This window comes from Hirundo rustica, chromosome 4 (assembly GCF_015227805.2).
Source record: "Hirundo rustica isolate bHirRus1 chromosome 4, bHirRus1.pri.v3, whole genome shotgun sequence".
Taxonomy (NCBI): domain Eukaryota; kingdom Metazoa; phylum Chordata; class Aves; order Passeriformes; family Hirundinidae; genus Hirundo; species Hirundo rustica.
The window spans coordinates 48121691-48146460 of record NC_053453.1 but is presented as its reverse complement, the minus strand read 5'-3'; the positions used below and the strand labels follow the sequence as shown (position 1 = coordinate 48146460).

The 24770-nt window shown below is 38.5% G+C and overlaps 1 protein-coding gene across 5 annotated transcripts in view; it reads left to right on the top strand.

The window, feature by feature from the left end:
- Window positions 1–21365, top strand: part of LUC7L2 (LUC7 like 2, pre-mRNA splicing factor) — a 34212-nt gene extending 12847 nt beyond the window's left edge. For 3 of the 5 annotated variants that reach the window (XM_040061997.2, XM_040062000.2, XM_040061999.2), the window contains 8 exons: window positions 9251–9349; window positions 10195–10305; window positions 10974–11117; window positions 12148–12324; window positions 14368–14459; window positions 15326–15355; window positions 16271–16465; window positions 20459–21365. In XM_040061997.2, coding sequence (XP_039917931.1) covers window positions 9251–9349; window positions 10195–10305; window positions 10974–11117; window positions 12148–12324; window positions 14368–14459; window positions 15326–15355; window positions 16271–16465; window positions 20459–20651 — 1041 coding nt within the window. In that variant the 3' untranslated portion in view covers window positions 20652–21365. Of the gene's footprint in view, window positions 1–9250; window positions 9350–10194; window positions 10306–10973; window positions 11118–12147; window positions 12325–14367; window positions 14460–15325; window positions 15356–16270; window positions 16470–20458 lie in introns of those variants that run through there. The other 2 variants (XM_040061998.2, XM_058420207.1) reach the window with 2 other exon arrangements.
- The last annotated feature ends 3405 nt before the right edge of the window (window positions 21366–24770 follow it).

Sequence of the window (24770 nt, the reverse complement as noted above, 5' to 3'; positions counted from 1 at the left end):
TTAGTGTATGTTAATAAACTATTTGTTAATTTTAAGGTTGAGCCTGCTTTGTTTTTTCTCCTAGTCTCCCACAAAAAAGTAAGTACTAAGACCAGGATTTAGTGAACGTGAAACCACTACATTAATGGGTGTTTCCGCACAGGACGAAATTAAAACTATGACACCTGGGTATAGGAAACAAGGGGCTTTGACACACGTCAGTAGCCTTGCCAGTGTGCTTTACCTTATGATCTGTGTCTAAGGTAGCTTATTTTTTGTGAAAGGCAGGTGAGTACTGTTTCATTGATTATTTAATCTAATGTTTGATGATTAGAATAATTAATAGTAGAGAGATATAGTATGGTGATACAGAGTCCCATGTGCCTACTGTTTTTAATGCTGTTAGGGTAGTTTTTTTCACTCTTGTTGGCACGTTTTGTTACTCTTTGGCCCTGGGCAAAATAAGTACTGGAAAATCAGTCTGAAGGATTATTTGAAGTAGTGTTGTGTATCTATATATATACAGGTTTATTTTGAACTGTTTTGTGTGTTACTGTCCAAACAAAATGGGGGGAAAGGGAGAACAATGTGTTTCTTTTCACCAATCTGTTATGTTGGATGTTTCTTTGGGTAGTGTGGTGAGCAAAAGAACTCGTGCTTGGGGGAGATTTGGGGCATATTGGTATACCATCAAAACATATAAAGGCATTGGTCATAATCCATAGGAAGAAATTTGTCAGAGATTCATTTGACAGGTTTTTGTTGTGGTCCAATTTCTGTAAACAAAGACTTCTATATTAGCTGTAGGTAAAGAGATGTTTATCTTCAAAACTATGAAAGTCCAAGGTGTCACAAAGTAGCTCCTCTTACACTGCAGGTCAGTCATCTAGGCTGGAGCATCAAACACAGTTTAAGTCCTCACTGGAAGTTTTCTTCAGCCTTATAACAGGTTCTGCTGTGGCTCTTAGAATACTGAATGAAACGGCTTCTTTAGAGAATATCAGTCTTTTCCTTCCTCATGCAATTAGTATACAAGAAAATGTGTTCCACAATGTAAACCAGAGTGCAATAAAGCAGTGACTACTTTAATCTTTTAGTGGGAGTAATAGAAAGGGGATTCAAAAGAGATAGGCTTTATCTGGGCCATGTGATGTTCTGCTGTTTACCTGGTCATAGATCTGCAGGAATGGACCTTCTTTCTTAACAGCAGTTTTTAAAAGGGCAGGAAGCATGGAGTCTTACTGAACAGTTTGTCACTGATTTAGAGAACGACTGTGAAGTTTTCTCCAGAGTTTTGATAGGAAGATCTTGATGCATCTTCACATTCAAGACCGATGGTAAAAAATGTTGAGAGACTTTTTTTTTTTTTTTTTTTTTTTTTACATCCCTGAATGCTCCTGAAAGAGTAGGTTCTCAGGGGATGTTTTATGAGGTTTAGTCTCTACAATGACTAGATGATCAGTAAAGTACTGGATGCGAATTGCCTTTTTTTGTATGTGTTACAGGATGATCTACAATTCCTAGGTACTGTTCATTACTGTTCCTGTCTGCAAAATGCAGGACATCTGTAGTCCACCTGCTCTTTCAAAAGCACTCAAGGAGGACATTCACAGATAACACAAAACAAAGTGACTCATATGAGTAGGCCCTGTTATTTTAGTGTGTTCTTTCCCTTAATGGCCAAATTCCCAAAAGGAATTTCTTCTGCAAAGATTTTGATTTCCTTTGACAATAAAAAACTGTGTTCCTTGGGTTGCAGTATATATTGGTAAAGGTAGTGTGTGTGTGTATGTTTGTTTAGGGATTTTATTTATGGATATGTTTTTGTGCTACTAAGTTTCTGGTTTTGTAGACTTGGAAATTTCAGGTCAAGCAGCCAGAAGTGTCTCTGCCTGGTGGAGGTGATTTTGTGTTAATGATAACTTGGGCACCAGTTCGCATACATAAGTCAGTGTCTTAAGAGTTTCCTCATTCATTTTGAGCTGAAAATTTTATAATGAGAAATTATTAAGACTTTGTAAACCCTGGCTGATGAGACACTGAATAATTTTCCTAATTACAGCTAGCTTTTTTTTTTTTTTTTTTTTGCCTTACCAAGTTAACACTGTTACTTTTACCCTTAATGACTTTTGATTATAAGACTTGTGCGTTTTTTGGTTGTTTTGGGGTAGTTTTTTTTCTTTACAAAATTGTTTGTTTATCTATATTACGAGATTAGGGACTGAAGCTGAATATGTAGCAGTCAGATGACCCCCCCCACCCCATAATGGTATGAACCTGCTAAGCCATGTTCTCTGGATGTAAGGTCTGTGCTGTCCTCTGCATGTCTTAGAAGTTGTGTGTGTTTTCTCTGTCTTTGTGTGTTTCTGAATGAATAGCAGAGTGCTAAGGAAAATGACAAGGTGGGAAGATATAAAACTAATACCTTTAACAAGGCTGTTATTAAGTAGCTGTGTCCTGAATAGTTGTAACCCAGTAGCTGTCTGAAAATCCCAGCACTTCTGCATTAATCTGGCTTTCTTATCAACTTGGTCATGAAAAATGATGAAAAATGTTTCACATGGTCTTGTAAACAATGGCTCAGAAACTCCTATCTGTTCGGTGAATTAACTTGGTATTTATGTGTATTTGTTGGGAAGAATTACTTCTTGCATTTTATTTATTACAGACCTGAAAATAGGCTCTGTTAGCTCACCCTGCAGTTAAGCATATCTTTAGATGCTCCTAAATTTACTGCATGCAGCTCTTCAGGACTCTTACTGACTAAAACCACATTAATCAAGACCTTGGTTTAGCAATATACTGGAATACATTATTAACCTTAATCTTATTGGGAATGGAATTCAGCTCCAGATTAAGACATCTAAATTTAGATTTCTGTTGAGGAGCTGGGTGTTGAAGCTTGCACTGAAGTCAAAAGATATCTAGGCAGTGGAGCCTAGAGAAAAGATGGAGTTCACCTGCCCGTGGGTATCCCTCTCATGGTGGGCTGAATCCATTTAGGCTTACTGAATGTATTGTCTGTATCTCCTTTTACTGTTTAAGAGAAGTTTGGATAGTGCAAGATAGGTGTTAGTAACAAGTTTTAATCTGTAGTTGATTTATTTGCCAGTAGTCCCACTGGCTCTGGAACTACTTGTATGCTTAAAACTTGTGGTTTGGGATGTGACTGTGATTTTATGTTGTACTTCTAGAAAAAGCATTAGAAGCTGTTAGAAGGCATTTTGTCTGAGGGTATCAGCATTTCAGTTCAGGACTGATTTGATCATGTAAACTGCTTTAGCTTAGCAAGTCGAATTAAATTAGGCTTGACGTTTGAAGCCTTCAGCCCAGTGGTGATGAATTGTAAAGTGCACTGTTGTCCTCTCAAGTGATGTCAGTTTCCTGAAATGTATTCTTCATTTCTTTGGACAGCACCAGGAAGGTGAACTGATTGTACCACGTTCCATTTTAATGGGTTTAATTTATTGAGGTGAAGGAGGTGGGTTGTTACTTTCAGCATGGTTATCAACCTGTGTTAATATATTTTATAATCAGGCTATAAGAACAAATACTATGTAAACACTGAAATATATTATAGTAAGAAAGACTGCTGCTAGTTTGGGTAGTGAAGATTTATTCTAAGAAGCTGAAGTCTTTAGAAGTGAGAGTATGGTTACATGGAGAAATGCCTTTTAGAAAGTATTATATTTCAGAAGATACTTGGAATTCAGTGGTTACTAAGGACTTCAACTTAATAATTTCTGCATATATTTTGCTCAGCATTTCTTTCCTGCTAGTGAAGTGCTGCAAAAGTCCACTGTTAATGGAGTCAGAGAATTTAAATCCCCTTCTGTATATGTGTTGCCTACAAGAAAGGATGGGCTTTACCAAAACTCTAGAAATTTGTTCAAAATAAAATTGGTAGTGCAGCTGAAGAATGAGTTCCATAATATGGAAAATTTCTGCAGAGTCTGTTTTCAGCTTCTTTTTATCTGTAGTAAATGTTCTCATGCAGACCCTAGTAGTGCCTTGACAGTTTGTTAAAGGAAGAGATCTGGTTCCTCCAATATCAATTTTTCAGCAATGTCAGATCTTTCTAAACAAACAAAAAATTCTTCTCTTGCTGATGTGAACTGCTTTGGCATCTTTATATCTAAAAAGAAATATCTATGTAAACGCTACCCACAGTACCTTCTTTCAAAAACCTCATAAAAATACTTGCTGCTTATAGAAGTGTTTGATAGTTTGTGCTACTGTGTCACACTTGGCTCAACGTCAGCCCTTTGTGTTTTAAGTATCTTTAGCTTTTCTGTGCTCTTTGTGCAGTCTATATAGAGTATATTCCATAATCAAATTTCTGATGTCAATGGAACTTGTAGCCATTGTAAAAGTGCCAAAATGAGAATTTTGCTGTAGGTAGGTAGCTCAAAAGCTGAAAAAGAAAAGGTGGGGGGGGAACCCCACCTTGATTTCATGTTCCAGAAACAGCATCACATCAGTTTCCTATTCAGTTATTTGTCAGCTACTCAGAGTGCACATTTATTTTGAACATAAACTCTGTAGTTTTTCTGTTGCCAGATCTTTGGCCAGCTCTTCCTTGTCGACTCATACTTAATTCTTGTGATAATAATTTTTTTACTTGATTTGATTGAAGTAGCACTATGCAAACAAAATGTATGTAATCCATATTTCTTTATCATAACCCAAAGGCATTCTATCTATTTTGTGGTGGGATGACAAAAATGATTACTAAATCATTTCAATACAAAGTTTGTTGGGATGAAAGACCAGATTTTTGAACCTCAGCTCTGGGAAATCTAACAGCTTTAATTGCCCATCTAATACTAAGAAATAAGAAAAGTGTTGTAGAAAATGGTCAGCAAGTACTAGAAGGCAGTAGTTTCTTAAGCAGAATTCAGCAATAACAAAAGGACTCCTGATATCCTGCTTTGTATCTGGTTACCTAGACTAATCTTCAGGAATAACTTCCATTTGCAATAAAGAGTCTACAAATATATATGCTTTTCTTCAGGTTTTAATCTCAGTAAAAGTTCAGGAAAATGCAGAAATACCCAAAGCGTGGCTTAGCTTACTCAATGAATTTCAGTTATGTCTAGCCTGGGCACTTGGATGTTTTAATCTTTATTTGTGTTGTTCATCTGAACTGCTTTGTAAATCACTTTTAAGTAGTGTATGTCTGTCTGAAGGTCAGTGTATTAACTGTGAAAAGCAATGTAAGCTTGTTCTTTTTAGGCCTTCCATTAACTCAGTGTCCTAGTTTAGGGCAAATTTAGGAGAAAACCCCCAAATAGAGTCCCTCTGGGAAGCAAACCCAAACAGCCCTTCCCCCAACCGGTGTGGGAGAAAATCTCCTCAGAGAAAAGTGGAAAAAGCTATTGACTTAACAAAGTGCCCACAAGCACAAAGAATGAATAATATGAAACCATAAAACCTCTCACTGCTCTGAAGAGATGGTAAAATTGAGAAAGTTCTTGCTGTGGATTAGCTTGGTTTGCTCAGTCTCTCATCAGTTCCTCCGGTGCTGGCAAATACCAAGATCCAGGCCCCAGTGGGCCACAGGTGTGAGATCCCAGTGTCTCTCTGGGGTTTTTCAGTCCAGGACAATTGTAAACAGTCACAAGAAAAGGAGAAAAAACAGTCCTGGGAACTTCTCTCTCAACTAGCTAAAAACTAACTAAAAGCAAAGGAAATCTGTCCCGCTGCCTGCCTGTGCTTCAGATGAGCACAGTCCAGGAGAAGAATACAGAGGAGTGTGTGCTGTTTTCAAAACAAGCCCTGCCCTTCTTCTTTCTCATCCTTCGCTCTCAGAACCAGTCTTAAAGGTACAGAACAAAATATCCAACACAAACAGAATAGAAGATTGGGGATACAAGCATCGTGAAGTCACCCTAGGACGCTCAGTGTCTGAGCATGAGTCTCCCTCTTAGCCATCTTCTGTTTCAAATATGATTGATCTTTAAACGGCAGACTACCAATGCTTGTTTTTTGCCTCTGCAAGGAGGGCATGTGTTGGCACCAGATTGCAAGGCGGACTTGTGGAAAAGGAAAATACTGTGTCTTACTGCATCTTTGGTCCATTTTCATCTGCTGTTCATCTACTTTGCAGCTACCTATATGAGCCAAATTATACTACAAGCTGCTCTGTGCTTGTTAAAGTTCTTGGCAGTCATGATCCAGCATAGACTTTTGACAGTAATGAATCACCCCCAAGATGAGTTGTCTTTGCCAGATGTTGCATAACTTATACCAGCAGAAGTGCTTTTTAGCCTGTTTTTGTGTTTAATATGCAAACTTAAGAGTTTTAAACATGGTGGGGTTTTTTTAATATTTCTCTACATTGGTGTTTGCTAATGGAACTTTTATGAAAGACAATTAATAGTAATATTTCTGTGAAGACTTTCAGAGGATTACCCAGGACTAGTATAGGCTGTGTTAAGGAGCAGTTACAACAATGATGTAATTTCTTCAGCAGCAAAACTAAGGATAAAGAATCCGGGTTTTTTGTACCTGCTTGTTCTTGCTCCTGTTATGCCACATGAGTGTTTATTAGGCCACCCTGTTAGGTCAGAGGGAGGAAGGGGAGCCAAAATTTCTTCTGTTACGGTTGAGGCATCTAACAAAAAGGAATCCTCTATAGCATACTCCTTGTTCCTCAAAATTTCCACTAACGTTACTGAAGGTTTTCAACAGTTTTTAAATTTGCCAGCTTCTTAAGTCCACTACTCTGTTGTCCCCTACATATTGTTAACATATTGTTTGCATGGCTGCCCAGCAAGCTGGACAGAGGTACACTGCTGAAAAATTTGCCTCTGTTTGGTTTGCTGAGGTCACTACCCAGTCACTACCCAGATTGTGTTCAAAAGCACAGGCAGATGTGCTAGCGTGGAGAGGGATAAGGGAAGGACAGAATGTTTCTCAGTAGTAATGATGGGCTCAGACTAATTACCATCCTTTCTGGTTTTGGATTTACAATTCCCAGTAAGAGGCAAAGAAATCAGAAAATGTACTGGTTTGTGGAGGTTAAGTCCAACCTAAATAGAGAGAATGAAGCATAAAATGCATGTAAAGTGTTTTACATGTCATGGTAGTGTTATGTGCATTAGGGGGGGGGGTTAGTTTTTGATGGAATTTTATTTCATGCATTTATTCAAAATGTATGCAGATTGCAGCTTAAAATAGCATGGGGGTTTGTGCTGTGGTGTATGTGTTTCAGGTTTTTTGTCATTGTATTCAGACCTATTGAAGTGTGTCACTAACCTTATCTGTGCATTTATAACTTAAGTGCCTCACTTCAAAATAGAATTGGCCTTCAGTTTTACAGTTTTAGCCTCAAAGACCTTATTCAATACAGGAGGTGAATCAGCATAAAGTCAATCTTTTCACAATTTTAGGATAATTTTCAAGAGTCTAATTTTCAGATAATTTTTCTTTCACATTGCTCTCCTAGTATTGAAGTACTTTTCCTGAAAAAAATGCTTCTGTTTAAATAATGTCAGCATGACTTGGAAAGAGACATCTATAATACATTGCTTAGCTTCAAGGTCTTTGAGGATTTGCATTAGTTAACAAAATTGCTGAGTTTCTGTATAGTAGCAAAAGGAAAAGCTAGTATTTCCTTTTATCATTGCAATCAGATACTCCCTATTGCAATCAAATGTTTTCCGGAAACAGATTTATGGTTGCTTAAAAGGATTTAAATAACTGCAGTTTATGAAACATCTTTTCAGCTTCAAAATTGTTTATTCTACTGATATGGGATTTTTTTCTCCGTCTGAAACTTTTGTATGAAATAAACCAACAGCTTCCATAAAAATTACTTTAATGGTTTCATTGGAAGTCTAAGTAAAATTTTGAGAAGACTAAAATACTTGGGATTTGTTTATTTTACTACACTTATGAGGCTTAGATTGTTTATTTAAATCCAGGTATTTTATTTATTAAAAACGAGCAAAAAAAAAAACCCAACAAAACCTTAACTGATTTGATTTGCAGCACATTCTGAGTTAACATTCAATTTCTATTTACGAAACTCACAATGCAAGTTATTAATTATTTTAGATTTGGGTTTAAATTTGTTATTTAACTACAACAGTAACAATTTTAGTTACAGTAAGTTACAGTAACAGTAACTTTTTCCATCAGAGTTCAGTTTTCATCATGTGCTTTCAATGTTTAGAAAGAATTCATTCTTCTTAATATGAAGTGAGCAGTGTCAAGAGCAGATTTAACTGAAACGGTGCTGGTTTTAAGTGCTGTAAATAACAATCACTTTCAGTGATTATACATCAGCCTGTGCTTTTGCAGAGAGGCTGCTTTGAGTTTATTCAATTTTTTTTCAATTACGAATTGGTTGGAGGGGTGTTTTAGGTTTTTGGTTTAGGGTTTTTTTAGTGGTTGTTTATGGGTGAAGTTTTTTAATGTTTTTTTGTCAAGTGCACCTTACTCTGTCTTGGTCACTGGACTTGCTGTGAGGAGACAGAATTAGAATTTCTGTCTCCTATGCAAAGTTAAATTTAAAACCAATAGTTGTTACCCAGTAAAATTTTGGACACTCTCCTCAGTGTCATTGTATGCAAGATAAGTGATGCAGCCTACTTACTTTTTATGTCCATGCTTCCCTTCTGCCCCTTCTAGAACAGTTTTAGATGAGAAGAGAAATTTCTCCACTTTTCCTTCCATGGTTCTTGAACATAGTCCAACATTCAGCTCATCTTCCCTCATTTGCAAAATGTTTTGCAGGGATTTGATTTTTGGTTTTCTTACTTGAAATGCTTCTAGAATGTTTTTTAAGCAGCACTTAAAATGGTGCTGTGGTTGTAGCTCTTTCAGGTGATGAATATAACAAACACATTATCATGGAGTGTGCAGACAGGTTCAGGTCAAGAATTTGACCGTTTAATTGCTGGTTAGTTTCATGGAACTTGGCTCTACTAAACTGCTTAAGTTCCATACATTATATATATGATATACGCTTCAGTCACTTTTTTGAACTTGTAGTAAAACAGCATTTTTTTGCAGGACACTAATGATACTTTGTCATGCAAACAGCCATCGTTATAAGATAAGCTGTTCATTCTCTCTGTTGTTATTATTTCTCAATTCATGCATTTGTCAAAGACCTGGTATCATCTTATAGCTTTGTTAAACTCTCATTACCACAGAGGAGATGGCTTGCTTCAGAGTATTTAACTATTAAAGAAAATCATGCTAACCTTATTCCTTGTAACGCTTCTGGAAAGTTAAACCACATTGCCTTTGTCTTTTTCAGAGAATGGACCTTGGAGAATGCCTGAAAGTGCATGACCTGGCATTAAGGGCAGACTATGAAATAGCATCCAAAGATCAAGATTTCTTCTTTGAGCTTGATGTATGTATTTTGCCTTAATGGTGGAGAGAAAGTATTAGTTTGTGTGCTTAGGTGGATAAATTGAGCAACCGATGTTAAGTTTGGTACAGATTGAAGGAAGACTTTTGAAAAACATTTTATAAAGAGGCAGAGAAACTCCTGGCACAGTTACATGAAAGGTAGCTTGCCTCTTCATGTTTATATGCTAATTGGTGTTGGTAGTCATTGCTAGGTAGAATTGTTGACAGCTTCTCGGAGTAGGATAAACCCGAGTGCTGTTTTAGTGTTGTCAAATAGCAAGCAAATGTTAAAGCTGTGTATGCTTTGAAGAGAGTTCTAAATTCTACGCTTAACAAAGGAAGTAATTTAGTATTGGAGATAACAATTCATGTACTATGTCTCCATACACTATAGTTTGTTTTTAACTTCCAACAACAAAGTTAATCTTTGCTAGGACAAAAGGGTTTGGGTTTTTAAATTGTTATTTGGAGGGATGGTTAATATACCTACTTAAGCCCTAGTTTCAGTATTGCATGTAATGGCTGGATGAAGTGATCCTGAATAGCCTTCCAAGAATTTTAACACCACTAGAAATACACACTGCTCCTGCTTCTTCTTTGAGATGACTTAAGACAGATTCACTTCCAAATTTCTGCAAATATTTAGAAACTATGACAATGTATAGATTATAATTTTTTAACTGTTTTTATGAATGTGTGATAAGTCAGCATAAACCAGTAGATTGTTTCACTAATCACCAATAAAAACTTGTGAAAGTGAAGCCTTAATAAACTGGAGAAGCCTTACAGCTAATGAAATATTTATCTTCTTGACAGCATTGATCCTTGTTCTTACTGATGTTTTAGGCAATGGACCACCTGCAGTCATTTATTGCAGACTGCGACCGGCGAACAGAAGTGGCTAAGAAAAGACTAGCAGAAACCCAAGAAGAGATCAGTGCTGAAGTTGCTGCTAAAGTAAGCATGTCAGATGAGCTACTGCTGTCTTTTTGGAGTTTTTCTATGGAGCTAGTTTCAAGTTTTGAAAATATATCAAATCTGAGAATTCATATTGAAGAGGGGAATACACTTTCTCCATCCTTTCTAAAACTGCCTTTAAGGCACAGAAGAGAACAGAGGGAAGAGACACCTCTGATATTTTTCACCTCGGGGAAACTTGACTCTGAATCCATGCTATAGAAATGTTAGTAATTCTTACACTTTTTGATCCAGACTTCATCTATAAACTAAGCAAAATCAATGTTCTTTTCTCAAAATCTTTTTTGAATGAAAAAAAATCCCATCATTTTTCTGCACATATATTACAAATGCTAGGAGGAATGGTTGTACAAATATAAATTTTTCAAAGCTGGTATACACAACTGTGTGAATTACTTGAAGTTTTCTGAACAAAATTCTTTACTGGAATTTTATATAGACTTGGTAACTCAGCCTTTTTCTGTGTGGGTTTTTGTTTTTTTTTTTTTTAGAGAGGAATTTTCTTTCACTTCTAACTGGAGAAATTCTCTCTGTGTGTTTCTTTTAATTCTATCCTTAAATTTTGCATATCTTAACTCACTAGTAGTTCAGATTGTTCTCCGTAATTAAAAGTATTTCCTGTGTTAAGCTTTTCCTTGTCTTTCAAGGCTGAAAGAGTTCATGAATTGAATGAAGAAATTGGGAAACTGTTGGCCAAAGTAGAACAGCTTGGAGCTGATGGGAATGTGGAAGAATCTCAAAAAGTAATGGATGAAGTGGAGAAGGCTCGGGTAAAGAAGAGGGAAGCAGAAGTAAGTTGATTGTGTAAGGCTTAGGGAATGGAGAAGGCAGCATCAAATATTAAAGTGCTTGGTCTCTGTGCAATGCAAGACATCTTATTCTGTCAATTCCTTAGCTAATTGCTACATATAAAACTAAAGAAATTGCTTTGGCACCCTATACGGTTAAAGTTTCTACCCTCAATACACTCCTATACTAGTAAAATTATACTTCCTTCCACAAATTATGCATTTATCTTAGTTTGGCTGTATTGGTCAGTTGTATCTGTGGACACTATCTTTGTGGCTGTGGTGGTTGCCCTGACTTACCTGGTTTGGTCTCATGGCTCTTTCTCTGGCAACCCTGTTGTAACCTCATTCTGGACAGCTTTGGTGAAGTGATCCATTGTCTTCACTAAAAGCGAGTTTATGTCTTGTGTATCAGGAAAGTCAGAATGATCTTTGTAATGTTCAGGTGACATAACTCACCAAGAGCTTTTCTGTATTGTATTACACAAAAATACCAAAATTTCTAGAAATCTGTGTTTGCAGTTGTTTCAATAGTACCAGAAGGATTGCAGGCAGTCTTGCTGGTCTGTCATCTGAATGTCTTTAGGTAAATTTTGTTCAAATAATGTGTTTAATTATTGTCTAAAATTCAGGTAGATTTCTCAGGAAACTAATACTGTTTTAAATGAGGTTCAGAATTAAAACTGGCGTCATATTCTCATAATACATCAACATAGTAATCATAGTGTTAGAGTGTAGTCATTGTTGTACATTAAAAAGTTGTTCATTCTTCTATGTAATATAATCTTAAGGTGTAGTAAGGTTACCCAACATTTTCTTTTTTAATTTGCAAAACCGGTCACTGATGTCCTGCTTTTAAGTATATTCAGTTTTCAAAATAAGGAAACATGCCTTGTATCTTAGTGAGACAGTTAATGTATGAATAGTGTGAATTAACTAAAGGGTGTTCTGCTGTACATTGAATGTAGTTATTTGTAGTATATCTTTGGTAAAGTTTCATTTTGAAATAACAGCAAATGTTTTTCTTTTCTAGGAAGTGTACAGGAATTCTATGCCTGCATCTAGCTTTCAGCAGCAGAAGCTAAGGGTTTGTGAAGTGTGCTCAGCTTATCTTGGTCTTCATGACAATGACCGACGACTTGCTGATCACTTTGGAGGAAAACTACACTTGGGATTTATTGAAATAAGAGAGAAGCTAGAGGAACTCAGGGTAAACCATTCTTACATGTTTTGTGTGTGCTCCTACTTAATTATTTGCCAGGCAGCCTTAATGGAATATTTCTTTCTTTTTGTGTGAATTTTTTTCATATCACTAAACTTTTGAATTTTCATTAGTCTGAAAACACTAAAGCAAACCAAACTGAACTAAACATTCTAATTTAGCATCAATTACCTGGATAGATTTGTAAGATGACCTCACTTGCACTGAGGTAGATTAAAACACATTCAAAGTAATGCATCTTGGGAACAGAGAACTTGAATCTCCTTGTAAAACGGAGAACTGTGTTTTGAGTGAACAACAGTAATGTTGAAAGATACTTAGCAGTCATAGGAGATAGCCAAATGAACTTTGCTTTTAGCCAGACGATCGACTAAAAGTATTAAGGAGACACTTGATAATACGAGAGCATGATGTAGTAAGGAGGATAACACCTGGAAAAGTTTTCCCAAAAATGTAAAAAAAAAAAAAAGCTTGGAATTCAACCTGCTATATGGTGAATGACTAAAACTCAGTTTGTTTATTTAACCTGGACACAGATTAGGAAATGACTTTGAATAGAATCCAACAACTCAAGGCTGTAGCTATCCAAAGTGGGAATACTAAATTATGTATATCTTGAAGTCAGAAGTAATTGTTACGGGGAGGTTGCAAGTTCTCTATACCTTGAACATTTGAAATCCAGTTGGAATATTATAACATATCTTGACCAGAAATCATATGCTGGAAGAAAGACTTACTGGAATGATATTCTGGACTTCTAGTTTTCAAGAGGATGGATTTGAACACTGATGCCATTTATGACCTTAATGTACAAATTACGGAGCTCAATCAAGCATTTTAACTGTAGAAATCACTAAAGACAGTAGCTAAATTGGTTGAAGTCCTAAGAGCAGAAATTGTTGCTACTGGATTTGAATAAATTGACTTGGTTTATGTTCTGTAATATTCCAGCTGTCTTGCATGGATACTGTGACTTTCTCTTTGGAGAGCCCAACTCTTTCTATTGACAGTGTTGGCAATTTAGGCTCCTAACTGTAGCTGGTGTAACTCAAATCTTAGATGCCTAGAACAGGTCATGCGTGTTTCCTCCCATCCCTCCATGAAATTATGCAAAGAGTTACTTGAACAAGAAACCTTGCTTGTAGTTAAATTGCTGACGTTTACAAGGAAATATAGATACAATTTGACATAAAGGGTTGAAATAACTAATTATTTACATCATTTGGAACAAAATATGCATGGATAACTATTTCACATTCCCAAAGCATCAATAAATTAATCTTTCAAAGTGCTTTGCTAATAAAGAAAGAAAACAATAACTATCCCCTCCTTCCTCAGAGCTCTCCTCAGAGATCTGATCAAGATGCTGCTGGGGCAATTCCACCTCTCAGAAGAAGGTCTTTACAAAGAGTTGAATTTCTTGCATCATGTCCAGAAGGTGGCAAGACTTGGGTTTGGCCAGATCTCCAGTTGTGAGTTCTACATCTGAGGGCCCTCTACTGAGCGTGCCTTGTCCCCAGTAGTAGTGAGTTCACCGTGGGGGCTATCAGCTGAAGCATCTAACTTTGTCCCACAGTCATAATACCAGAAACAAGTAGCCTCAAAACTTAGGTGTTGGCCCAGCCAAGTCCTTTAAGAAACAATTAACTCTCCCAGTTCTGATTCCTTTCTGCCTTTCCCCAGTGTCAAAAATATGATAGGATTGGCATGGAGACTCTCACATTAAAGGCATGACTTATTGTTCTGCATTCCCTTTTATTAAATTCCCTTTTAATAAAGCTTAATATTTAACATTATATTTCAGGTCTTCGTGTAACACCCACGTGCAGCTCTTCTGCAATAACTTCTATTCTTCAAGAGAAATATAAAATATATGTATATATATTGAGGAACAGAGGGGGAATAAATATATGCAAGGGAAAGGGGATATGTCTGAGGGAAAGAACTGAATGTTAATGGTCTAGATGATTCTTGTAGCACCTTCATGTGAGAATTTTTTTAATATAACTTTGTATGTTCTTTTGCTTTCAGAGGATTGTGGCTGATAAACAGGAGAAAAGAAATCAGGAACGTCTGAAACGTAGAGAGGAGAGGGAAAGAGAAGAAAGGGAGAAACTAAGGAGGTAGGGATTACTTTTAATTGCATGTGCATTATGATCTATTTAATAAGAAAACTGATATCGTTCATACACATTTCTAAATTTGCAGAATTACAATAGTTTGCATTCTTTGGAAACTTAAAAGGATTGAGATGGAATTTCATTCTAAATCTTAAAACGTGGAATTATTCTCATAAAAAGCCTTTTTAAAAACGACTCATGGTATTGTCTCCACATATTTGAACAAAGGGCCTTTAAGTGAGATAATTTTCAGGTGTGTACCTTGTTTTGAGACCTAACAGATGTGAGCTTACACACACATCCTTACATCTCTTGGCAATTTTCTTCAGAGATGTTAGATATTTTCCTTATTGGAAGTAGTTGAATGTATGATTAAGGAAAGCAGTTCCCTGTTCTTCTGTCAAACAGTAGCTTCTGGGCCTGGTGGGGCTAGAGTGGAATGGAACATGAGCTGTAGTTCTCTCAACATGTTAAGTTTCAGAGGGTAACAGTGTGAATTTCTGAAATCTGTTGCAGTTTGGTACTATTTGCCTGTCAGGAAATAAGGGAATACTGACTTCAACTGTGAGTTTTTTCTGGGGCGGAGGGGGGGATGTGAGTTAAAAAGCTGGTTAGATAATCATCTGGGCTTCTAGTAGAGTAGTCTCAAAAATAAATTTTAAAAAACCTCAACCAACACGAAGCAGAGATGTGCTTTTGGATAAATGTGTTACAAAGATGTTGACATCAAATAAAAGGCCTTTAAATACTTGCTACTAAAACAAGAAATAAAATAACAGGTCAACTAGTCTGGTTTATTATTACTAAATTGCACTTTATTTGGTAGTGAGATTCTCTTAAGAAAAATTATTATTTTCCATTTATTTCAGGTCCAGATCCCACAGCAAGCATGCCAAAAGGTATATAAATCTGCAGACAAGGAATACCAGTGGTGAAGTTAGCCTTTCACAGCTGGAACATTAAGTCTGTTTAGCACTGTTAGTTTAAGATGTCCATCTTTACAAACAAAGCTTTCTGTTACATAGTCACCTCTCTGTGTTTGTACACTGTTTATCGTCATTCTACTGTGTTTGTACATCTACATCTATTTTGTGGCTATTACAATTCAGCTTCATGTCCAAGTAACACATAAAACAGATAATTGTTTTTTCTTTACAAAAGCTTCTGGCTAATACCTTTTGGTGATAGCCCATGTGTTCAAAATCCCTAAGCACCAGGTTAACTCATCAGATCACTCATGAACAGTATGAGTGTTCTTTCAGATCTACACAGTTGAAGGTCACAAGGTATGAGGTATGATTGCAAAGTGATTTGGGGAAAAAAAAATAAAAAGAGAAAACCAAATTTGGATAGTGTTTAGAACTTTCCATATTAGTTTTGTTGTTGTAGTTACAGGAACAATATAGTCCAGCTTTTAAAGAACATCATAACTCACAGATTCTGGCAGATGATCCCTGTCACTGCATCGTTAAGTTCTTCTTTGCCTGATAAAGACGCTAGTTTTAAATGTAAAGAAGGCGATTTTTTTTTTTTCTTTTTTTTTTTTTTTGCTTTCAGGAGCCTGCATTGGCTGTGCTGTAGCCATACAGTCATGAATTAACTACAGAATTGTCTGCATTAGTCAAAATGGAGTTTGTAGCCTTTCTAATGTTACCTGTTTGCCTGTGAATCAGACACTGCAATGTGACGCTCTGAACACTGCAGGCCATTCTCTATACAGATGTGCTTACACATAGAGTACATAATGTTCGCAGTACACTGGTAAGAGTGGCTGGGTGAGAGCAGTGTGTGGTGTAAGCCCTCTCTGTTCCTAGATCTAGGTCCCGAGATCGCCGCCGACACCGCTCTCGCTCAGCCTCGCGGGAAAGGAAGAGAAGGACTCGATCCAAATCCCGTGAGAAACGCCACCGCCATAGGTCCCGCTCCACCAGCCGCAGTCGGAGCCGCAGCCATCATAGAAGCAGGCACAGCTCCAGGGAGAGGAGCCGAGAACGCAGCTCCAAAAAGAGGTGAATGTTGCCTTAGAAATAAATGGCTTTTCCCAACACACAATGAAAAGTTTTGCACTAAATTAAGTTTATGCTTACCACTTAGTAATTTCAACACATTTTGAGTCTGTCTCAGATTTTAATTACAACTTCAACATATTTGATTTCACACACCAGAGTGATTAATTCTCTATTTCTTTTATATACCAATAACAGGGTTATATATTATTTCCATTTTGGATGAGTGCTACAGAGTATTGGTGGCAAGTTGATAACACCAGTTTCATGCAGCATAGAAAATTAAACAGCTGATTTTCATTTTAACCCAGGAATATCAGCAGTCATCTTACTGTAAATACATTCAAGTTTTCCCTTGGGCTCTTGTTCCCAACACCAGAGCCCATCTGTTGTGAAATGATAGAAGTAAGTTTAGGGATGACTGAAACTTTTCCACTGCATCTGAAGATTGTGTGTTGCAAGGACCTCTCATGGAAAGATTACTACAGGGGGCAGGCTGGCGCTGTTGCTTTTGAATGATTCAGTTGCTGTCTCTGGTCCTGAGGACTGGCTGACTTGTTTTACATGAATGAGGTGAGCATAACTTAAGAGTTGGGATTGCACAACGAGGTATTTGGTAGGGAGGTTCATAAACAGGATTCCTTTCTTGTATAGGTTACCCACTGTGGCATACTTCGAGAGCAGTACAGTGAAAGAGTGCCCAGTCTTAAAAACTTGAGACTGTTGACCTGCAAGAAGATAAAAGGTCAGGTTTTGAAGTGGCCACACAAGCAGGACTTACATATAAGTTCAAATTATTTCAGGAGTGTAGTGGTTTCACGTTCACCAAATTTTGGTTACCAAATTTAGTATGGTGGTCTTAGTGTTTATTCTTTTTTTGTGGGAGAAGGATTAGGAGAAAAGCAAAGCAGGCTCAAGCTTAAAAATTAACAAATAGTTTTATTAACACATACTAAAAGAATGGAAAAAGAAAGTTGGGAAAAAAACTAAAACAAAACAGAATGAAACTCCAAAAACACTCTTCCCTCCCCCTACCAACTGTTAACTTCCCTACAAAACGTCATAAAGAGACAAAACTTGTAATTTTCAGTCAGTTTCACCATTTGAAAATAGTCTTTCACCAGTCTTTAGAAGAGGAGTCTATCTTAGGGTCACTGACAACCTAGAACAGTTCTCTTGTGGGTTTAACTGTCACAAAAACAGCTGGCTGGGGAAAGCTGCTTTTGTGACCCCTCCCATCAGCAGGTTCCCAAGCTGCTTATGGGTCATGGGTCTTAGACTCTTGCATACTGGAATGTCACCTTTTAAAGATGAATAACTCCAAAGGCAAAGGATTCTTCATCTCAAGGAACAGAGATATCTTCTCACTTTTTTACTGGCACAGAGGGCTTCTCATCTCTATCTCTGTTCAGACATCTTATGGGGATTAATATCATTTAGTCCATCACAAACACCTTTGCTCAAATTCACACACAAATCTAAACAATTATCTCCCCATATGCTTATCTTTCCCGTTATTTAAAGGGATAATCTAAATATAGAGTTCATTTCCATGGCTCTATAAGAATGGAATCACAAACTTCTCAACCGCCTGTCCCAATAGTCTTTTCACTCTCGCTCCACTGACTTCATGCTGTGTCTTCTCTGTGTTCACTCTGTCCCTTTCCTTTTATCTCTCAAGGAAGGGTTAAGCCTTGGAAGCTTCATTTTTCCAGGAAAGGGTTAAATTTGCCCAGAGTCTTTTTCTCTCACTGCAGTTCATGGTGTTAGATTTTCAAGGTCGTGCTGGTGATGGGGTGGGGTAACTCATATCAAAAGATCAGAGATCAGAGCACTTGGGCAGTCCGGAATAAAAAAAAACAGGCAGGATCAGAAATTACTTTTTTGCCCACCCCTCAGTGTAAATCTGGGTGGGCCCAACCCAGCCAGGCCTGTAGTTGGTATCAGGGGCCCGGCCTCTCCTCGCCAGCAGCAGAGGCCTGGAGGCACAGCCCGGCCAGGGCTGCTCCTCTGGGCCTGGGTAAGCCCAGGGCGGCCCGGCCGACCCCTGGCTGCTGCATGATGTTACCTCTCTGGCCAAAGGGAAAAGGGCTGACCTGCAGGGAATCAGGGTTTATATGGGTACTTCCCAAAGTCACAGTTGACATTCTCAGTGGTCAAAACAGATGCCAGTATCCCAAACTAGCCTTCTGATAGGTCCCTGTCCTTTTTAGAGCATTTCTTCCATAACTAAAAAACCAAACTGTGCCAACCCACGACAAGGAGTTAAATCATTCTTAGTTCTGCAGGGGACTTGGGAACAAGATACTTGATAAACAGTTGTACTAACTCCAGGATGAGGCTCTTATTTGGCATGTAGCTTCTCCTGTGACATTTAGTTTGTCGAGTAAAGTAATACTCCACAAGATACTATGGATCTTGGTGTTTTTTGCAAGTACTAAGTACTTCCCTACATACAGGAAAAGTAATCTTTTCAGAAGAGCAACTAACATGAAAGGTCACTTCTTTGAAAGCTTACAAAAGGAAATTAGTAGAGGAGCATTTTGAAGACCTTAGTTTTGAAGCTTGGAGATGAAGTGACAGTAACTATGGAAACAGAGAGAGTACAATCTGTCTAGAGTACCAAATTTTTCAACTAGGAAATGATTGGCTAGCTGTTAAGATTTTTCTGTAAAAGTTTGTATTAGAGCATTTTGTGATTGCAGTACATGGTAAAATACAGATGGAATGTTTTTGAAAAACAGATCTAAGTGCATCTGTAAGGGAATATTGAGGAGGATATCTAATCCTTTTTTTGCCCATACAGGTAGCTAATTCAGTTCAAAATTACGTAGTTTGTTTAACAAACAGGTCTTTCCTGTGTCTATCATACAGGTTTTGAAAATGCCTATTTATCTCAGAGTATGATATCTATAAAAACACTACCCCAACCTTTCAAAGTCACACAAGGGTTAGTTCTTGTAACAAAATGTTTGTAGAACAGAGTCCAGATTTGGTTTGTATTTGTCATATAGAGCCTCCCTTCCAGAATTACCCAGGTTAATATCCCCCTACTTTTAAGCAAACTCTTGTTTTTAAATGTGTTTTTTAAGTTTGTAATTTATAGTCTGAGAAAGGCTAGACACATTAAACTAGAGACTGCAGATGAGAAATTGGTATGGCTCTCTCTCCCTCTGATTCCATGCTCCATTTTTGCCTCAGCTAGCTTGAGAGAGAAACCATGCCAGAAGAAACTTTCCCTTCAGGGCCTTAAAGATCCCAGAGGCTGTAAACCTTTTTCTTTAGCGAGAGTAGGTGTCCTTTGATAGCAAAAGGAAAGAGTCTGCCCTTGGTCCGGGGGGAATCACAGCTTTATTCTGGAGTCCTGCCCCCACAGAGTCTGGAGCTCAGTCCAGTCCCCATCCTGGTCCCAAGAGCGAGAGAGATTTTTTCCCCCCATGGTCTCCTTGTTTTACCCAGGGGGAAGGGGCTAGAGGCAGGGACAAGCCACTACCCAATCAGGGACAACAAGGTGGGAGTGGAACAGAGTTGGGTTACATTCCAGTGTGGGAGAATGGGCAGGGAGAAGGAGCAGGGACAAACCTTGTGATACATTTTCCAAGGGAACCGGGTGGTACAGAAGAAACCATTACAAAACCCAATATAAAAATGAAATACAATATAAACCCAAATTATGCACAGCAACAAGAAATTTCTGTTCAAGTTAATGCAAACTTGGAGGTGGAGGCTGAAAGTAAAAGATGTAGTAAATCCCGTTGGACTTAATCTGGGTTCTGTAGTAAATGTAAATTAAATCCTACGTCAAAGTACTTTTCCTTTGAAGTGGGAAGTAGGAAAGGGAGATGGGTAGAATGATTTGATGTCTTCTTATACACATCTGTTAATATAAATCTAAAGCTGGGTTGGAAAAAGAATAAAAATACAAACTCTTAAGTGCTGTTTGATAGCTACCCATTCATGTCAAACTTGAATTCTCAAATACACTGCACTTTTCAGATCCTCTAAAGAAAGATCTTCCAGAGACAAAGAGCGTTCAAGAGATCGCGATAGAACATCCCGTGATAAAGACAGAAGCTCAAGGGAGAGGTCGCCGCGGGATTTCAAAGACAAGAAACGTTCGTACGAAAGCGCTAACGGCCAGTCAGAAGAGCCGAGGAGCTCAGAGGAGCGTGAAGCAGGGGAGATATAACTGGCTGTATATTGACCTGATCTCTAGCTTCCTATGGAGTTGCATATTTTGGTTTAGTTTACAGTTGTTCAAAGGGACACCAGTGAGCAGTTCCAACACTGATCCAACTAGGGTAGATGTACAGTATATAAAAGTGGTTATAACAAAGTCAGAATTAAACCCCATGAATTAATGATGCCTAAAGCTGGGTCCTGGACTTCCAGCAAGTTGTAAAACTTTTCTGAAAGATTTCTCTTTATTCAGGGCAACTTACCAAGATGCAGATCTCAATGTTTTTAATCTCCTTTCCAATACAAGTTAGTGAACAAATTATATTGTGCTACTTGCCTTGGGTGCTTTTGAACCTTTATAAATTCTCCAATTCTGCTTCAGTCAAAACAGCAGCATTGAAAGGTTGTATTTGGGGGGATTTTTTTTTTTTTTTTTTAAGAGGGTGGGTGGATTATATTAACTTTTTCTCTAAGATTATGTTCTCAGTGTTGGGTTTTATTTTTGTTTGGAATTATAGGAGTTGATAACAAGTGGGAGCGTTTAGACAGGAATCTGTGCTGGAGAAAGCGGAAATGTCTTTTTACAGTGCCTATTTGGACTGGGAAATTGAACAGCTGTTGCATTACATTTTTTTTATTTCTACTTAAATTTTGAAATCAAAGCCAGTCCTGTATCTGTACCATTTGATTGGTATGTGTTCAATATATTTGTTTTTTTCCATAAGGACTCTTTCTGCTTTTTCTTGTGGAGTACACCTTTAATTGTATTGAAACAAACAAAAAAAAACCAGCAACAACAAACAAAAATTAAGAACAAAAAAAAATAAAAAAAATTTAAAAGAAACCATATTGTCCAATAACTTAACAAGGATATACTGGTCTCTTAAGGTGGTTAACTAGCAGTTCAGTGTTTTTAAAAATACCTTATTATTAGAGTTTTTAACATACAGATGTGAGCTAGGAGAAGCACTCATTTCGCTTACAATCCTGATTATTCTAAAGTCTTCAAAAGCAGGAACATGTTTGGGTTGGCAGAGAATATGCCATAGGACAGTTTGGGTTGGAAGAGAAAGATCATCCAGTTCCAACCCCCTTGCTCTGGTCAGGGAGACCTTTCTCTAGACCAGCTTGCTCAGAGCCCCATCCAGCCTGGCTTTGAACAGTTCCAAGGATGGGGCATTCACAGCTTCTGTGGGCAACCCCTCACCACCATCACTGCAAAGAACTGATTCCTAATATCCAATCTAAATCTACCCTCTTTCAGTTTAAAGCCATTCCTCCTTGTCCTGTCACTACATGCCCTTGTAAAAACTCCCTCTCCAGTTGTAGACTCCCTTCAGGTACTAGAGCATGCTATAAGATTTCTCCAGAGCCTTTTCTTTGGGTTAAACAACCTGAATTCTGTCAGCCTTTCTGCATACAAGAGGTGCTTGGTCCCTCTGCTCATCTTTGTGGCCTCCTGTGGGCCCACTCCAATAGGTCCGTGTCCTTCCTTTGCTGAAGATCCCAGAGCTGGATCCAGGTGGGGTCAGTGGGGTCCCACTGGAGCAAAGCAGGGGGGCAGAATCCCTTCTCTCACCCTGCTGCCTGTGCTGCTTTGGGTGCAGCCCAGGGTTTGCTGGGTCATGTCCAGCCCCTCATTCACTCCAAGTCCTTTTCAGCGGGCTGCTTTCTATCTGTTTGTCCTTCAGCCTGGATTTGTGCTTGGGATTGCCCTGACCCCGGCGCAGCACCTTACACTTGGCCTTGCTGAACTTCTTGAGCTTTGCACAGACCCACCTCTCAAGCCTGTGGAGGTCCCTGTGGATGGTATCCCTTTGGTCCAGTGTGTTGACTGTCCCAACTCACTGAGGGTGCCCTTGATCCAAGTCCCTGTTGCTGACAAAACATAAAGGGGTTGCTGTCCATTCTGTTGGATTGAAAGTGCTTAGGGGTATCTAAACTACTCAGATATGCCCTACTCCCACACAGAAGAATTTTGATATTGGTAAATTTTCCTCCTTGTAATCACATCACTGAGTTACCTAATAGTGATGCTTAAGAGCAGTGTTTGTAATGATTTATTGATACTTCCAGCAGGTTCTGCAGCCTCTGTCCCTCCTAGTGCAAGTGCCTATGAAGGCCTGCTAACATCGTTGTGTAATACCATTCACTCTGCATTTGTCCTCAGTGTTGTTTCTGTAGCATCTTCTGTATGGTCAAAGCACATGGGTGATACTCCTCATATAGAAGGTAATTTAGCAGTGTATTGGCTGGCTATGAAATCTAGAACAGGACCTTTACACCTCTGCAAGGATTTGGATCCAGCATTGCACATTCAGTTTTGAATTCACATAATTTTAAGCTCCCAAAGTGAGAATGACTGACTACTTAACCCTTTATTTATTTATTTATCCATTTGAATTCTGAGCAAGAGTTTCCTTCCTGGGAGTGTTTCTTGATTTACTGATGGCCCAGGTGCTTGATGAATGGATACTACCATCTGGTACTGCCAGAGTGTAAGTGCTTGATAACATCTATCATCACCTGATTGTTAATGAGGTTCCAGTGTGACAAAAGGTGACTAGTCATTTCAAGATATACCTTATGTAGCACAAGTGCCAGTGATTCCTTTGGAATTCCTTTCTGGAATAATGATATTTCAGAAATACTGAGGACCTGTCTCCCCCCGCAGCCAGCAACTAGAAATTGTGTATCATAAAAAGGGGGAGGAAGGGAGGGTGGGTGAGATTTGCATACTGTGACAAAACAGAGCCTAGACTCCACACTAGCAAATTCTAGATAATATGCCATTCATTTTACAAATGGCTTTTAAATTTAATTACAAAAGGGGGATGCGGTTTGGGCCTTCCCTTATGTAGAGGAAGTACCACACTAATGTTAAGCAAGAAGGTAATGCTTTTCTCCAATTCCCTCATAAAATAATCTGAATTACTTACGGAAATACAGGACCGAAGTGCAGTTGGGAAGAAAAAAATAAGATGACTGATGAAACACCCTTAGGATGCAAAAGATTCAGAGCATCTGTCGGAAGAGGAGAGTTGCGCCTAATTACAGATCTTCCACGCATCAGAACCCAATGACCTTAATTTTCAGGAGTGCAAAACAGGTATTCATCACCTGTAGGTTTCCTGCTGGACAGCTGAAGAGTGGTATGGACTGACCTTATTCTTCATGGTTAAATAGATTATGAAATGGAACTCTTGAGGGAACCTAGGGATGCTGTGGCTGAGCATCACCTTTTGAGATCTTGGAAATTTTGCTGATGCAGTTTTAGCTCCGTAGCAGTTTTTATCAAATGGAATATGTACAAAATGAGCAGAAAAAGTAAATTACTTAACTGATTTCGAGTCTTTGAACTGCAGTGAACCTGAAAGCATCGTTCCCATATCTCATAATCAGTCCAGACTAGTCAGGAGACTGCAAAACAAAAAATGTTAAGATGATAAGGAGCTGGAGAATGGCACATTACCAGAAATGAGATCATCTCCTGCACATGGAATCATTGAATTGATTACCTTGAAAAAGCCCCCCGAGATCATCAAATCCACCCATTAACCCAGCACTACTCAGCCCACTACTCAACCACGTCCCCAAGTGCCACATCTTCATACCTTCTAAATAACCCCCAGGGATGGCTACTCAGCCACTTCCCTGGGGTGTCTGGTCCAGTGCTATACAGCCTGTGTGTTGCTTTTCCCACTGCAGCAGGAGGAACCACACAGTAAAATGGTGACATTTCCAAGCAGAGGTGCTTGGTCTAGTGCCTCTGTATACTGAGTCTCAACATAAGACTTGCCATTGGAGCTGGCACAGGAGACTCTTCCTTTGACTCCTTGCCTTCCAACAGCTGTTGAATCTGGGAGTTACCATCCCATTGCTACAATGGGCTTGTAGTGGAGTCAGTGGGCAATTAGAAAGTTCTCTCATGACTTACCTCTCCTGGCTCTGGCTTTCACTTCCTGTTGCTAGGGAAACTGCAGTCCCAAATCCCTTCCCCTAGGCTCAGTGTTGTTGCCAGAGCACTGTAGATAAGCAGAGTTCTAGGAGATGCACTATCAGAAAGGCAGGATTAACTAGCAAAAAAGCAGGGTTGGGCACCAGCAAGGTCACAGAGGGCCTGCGAGCA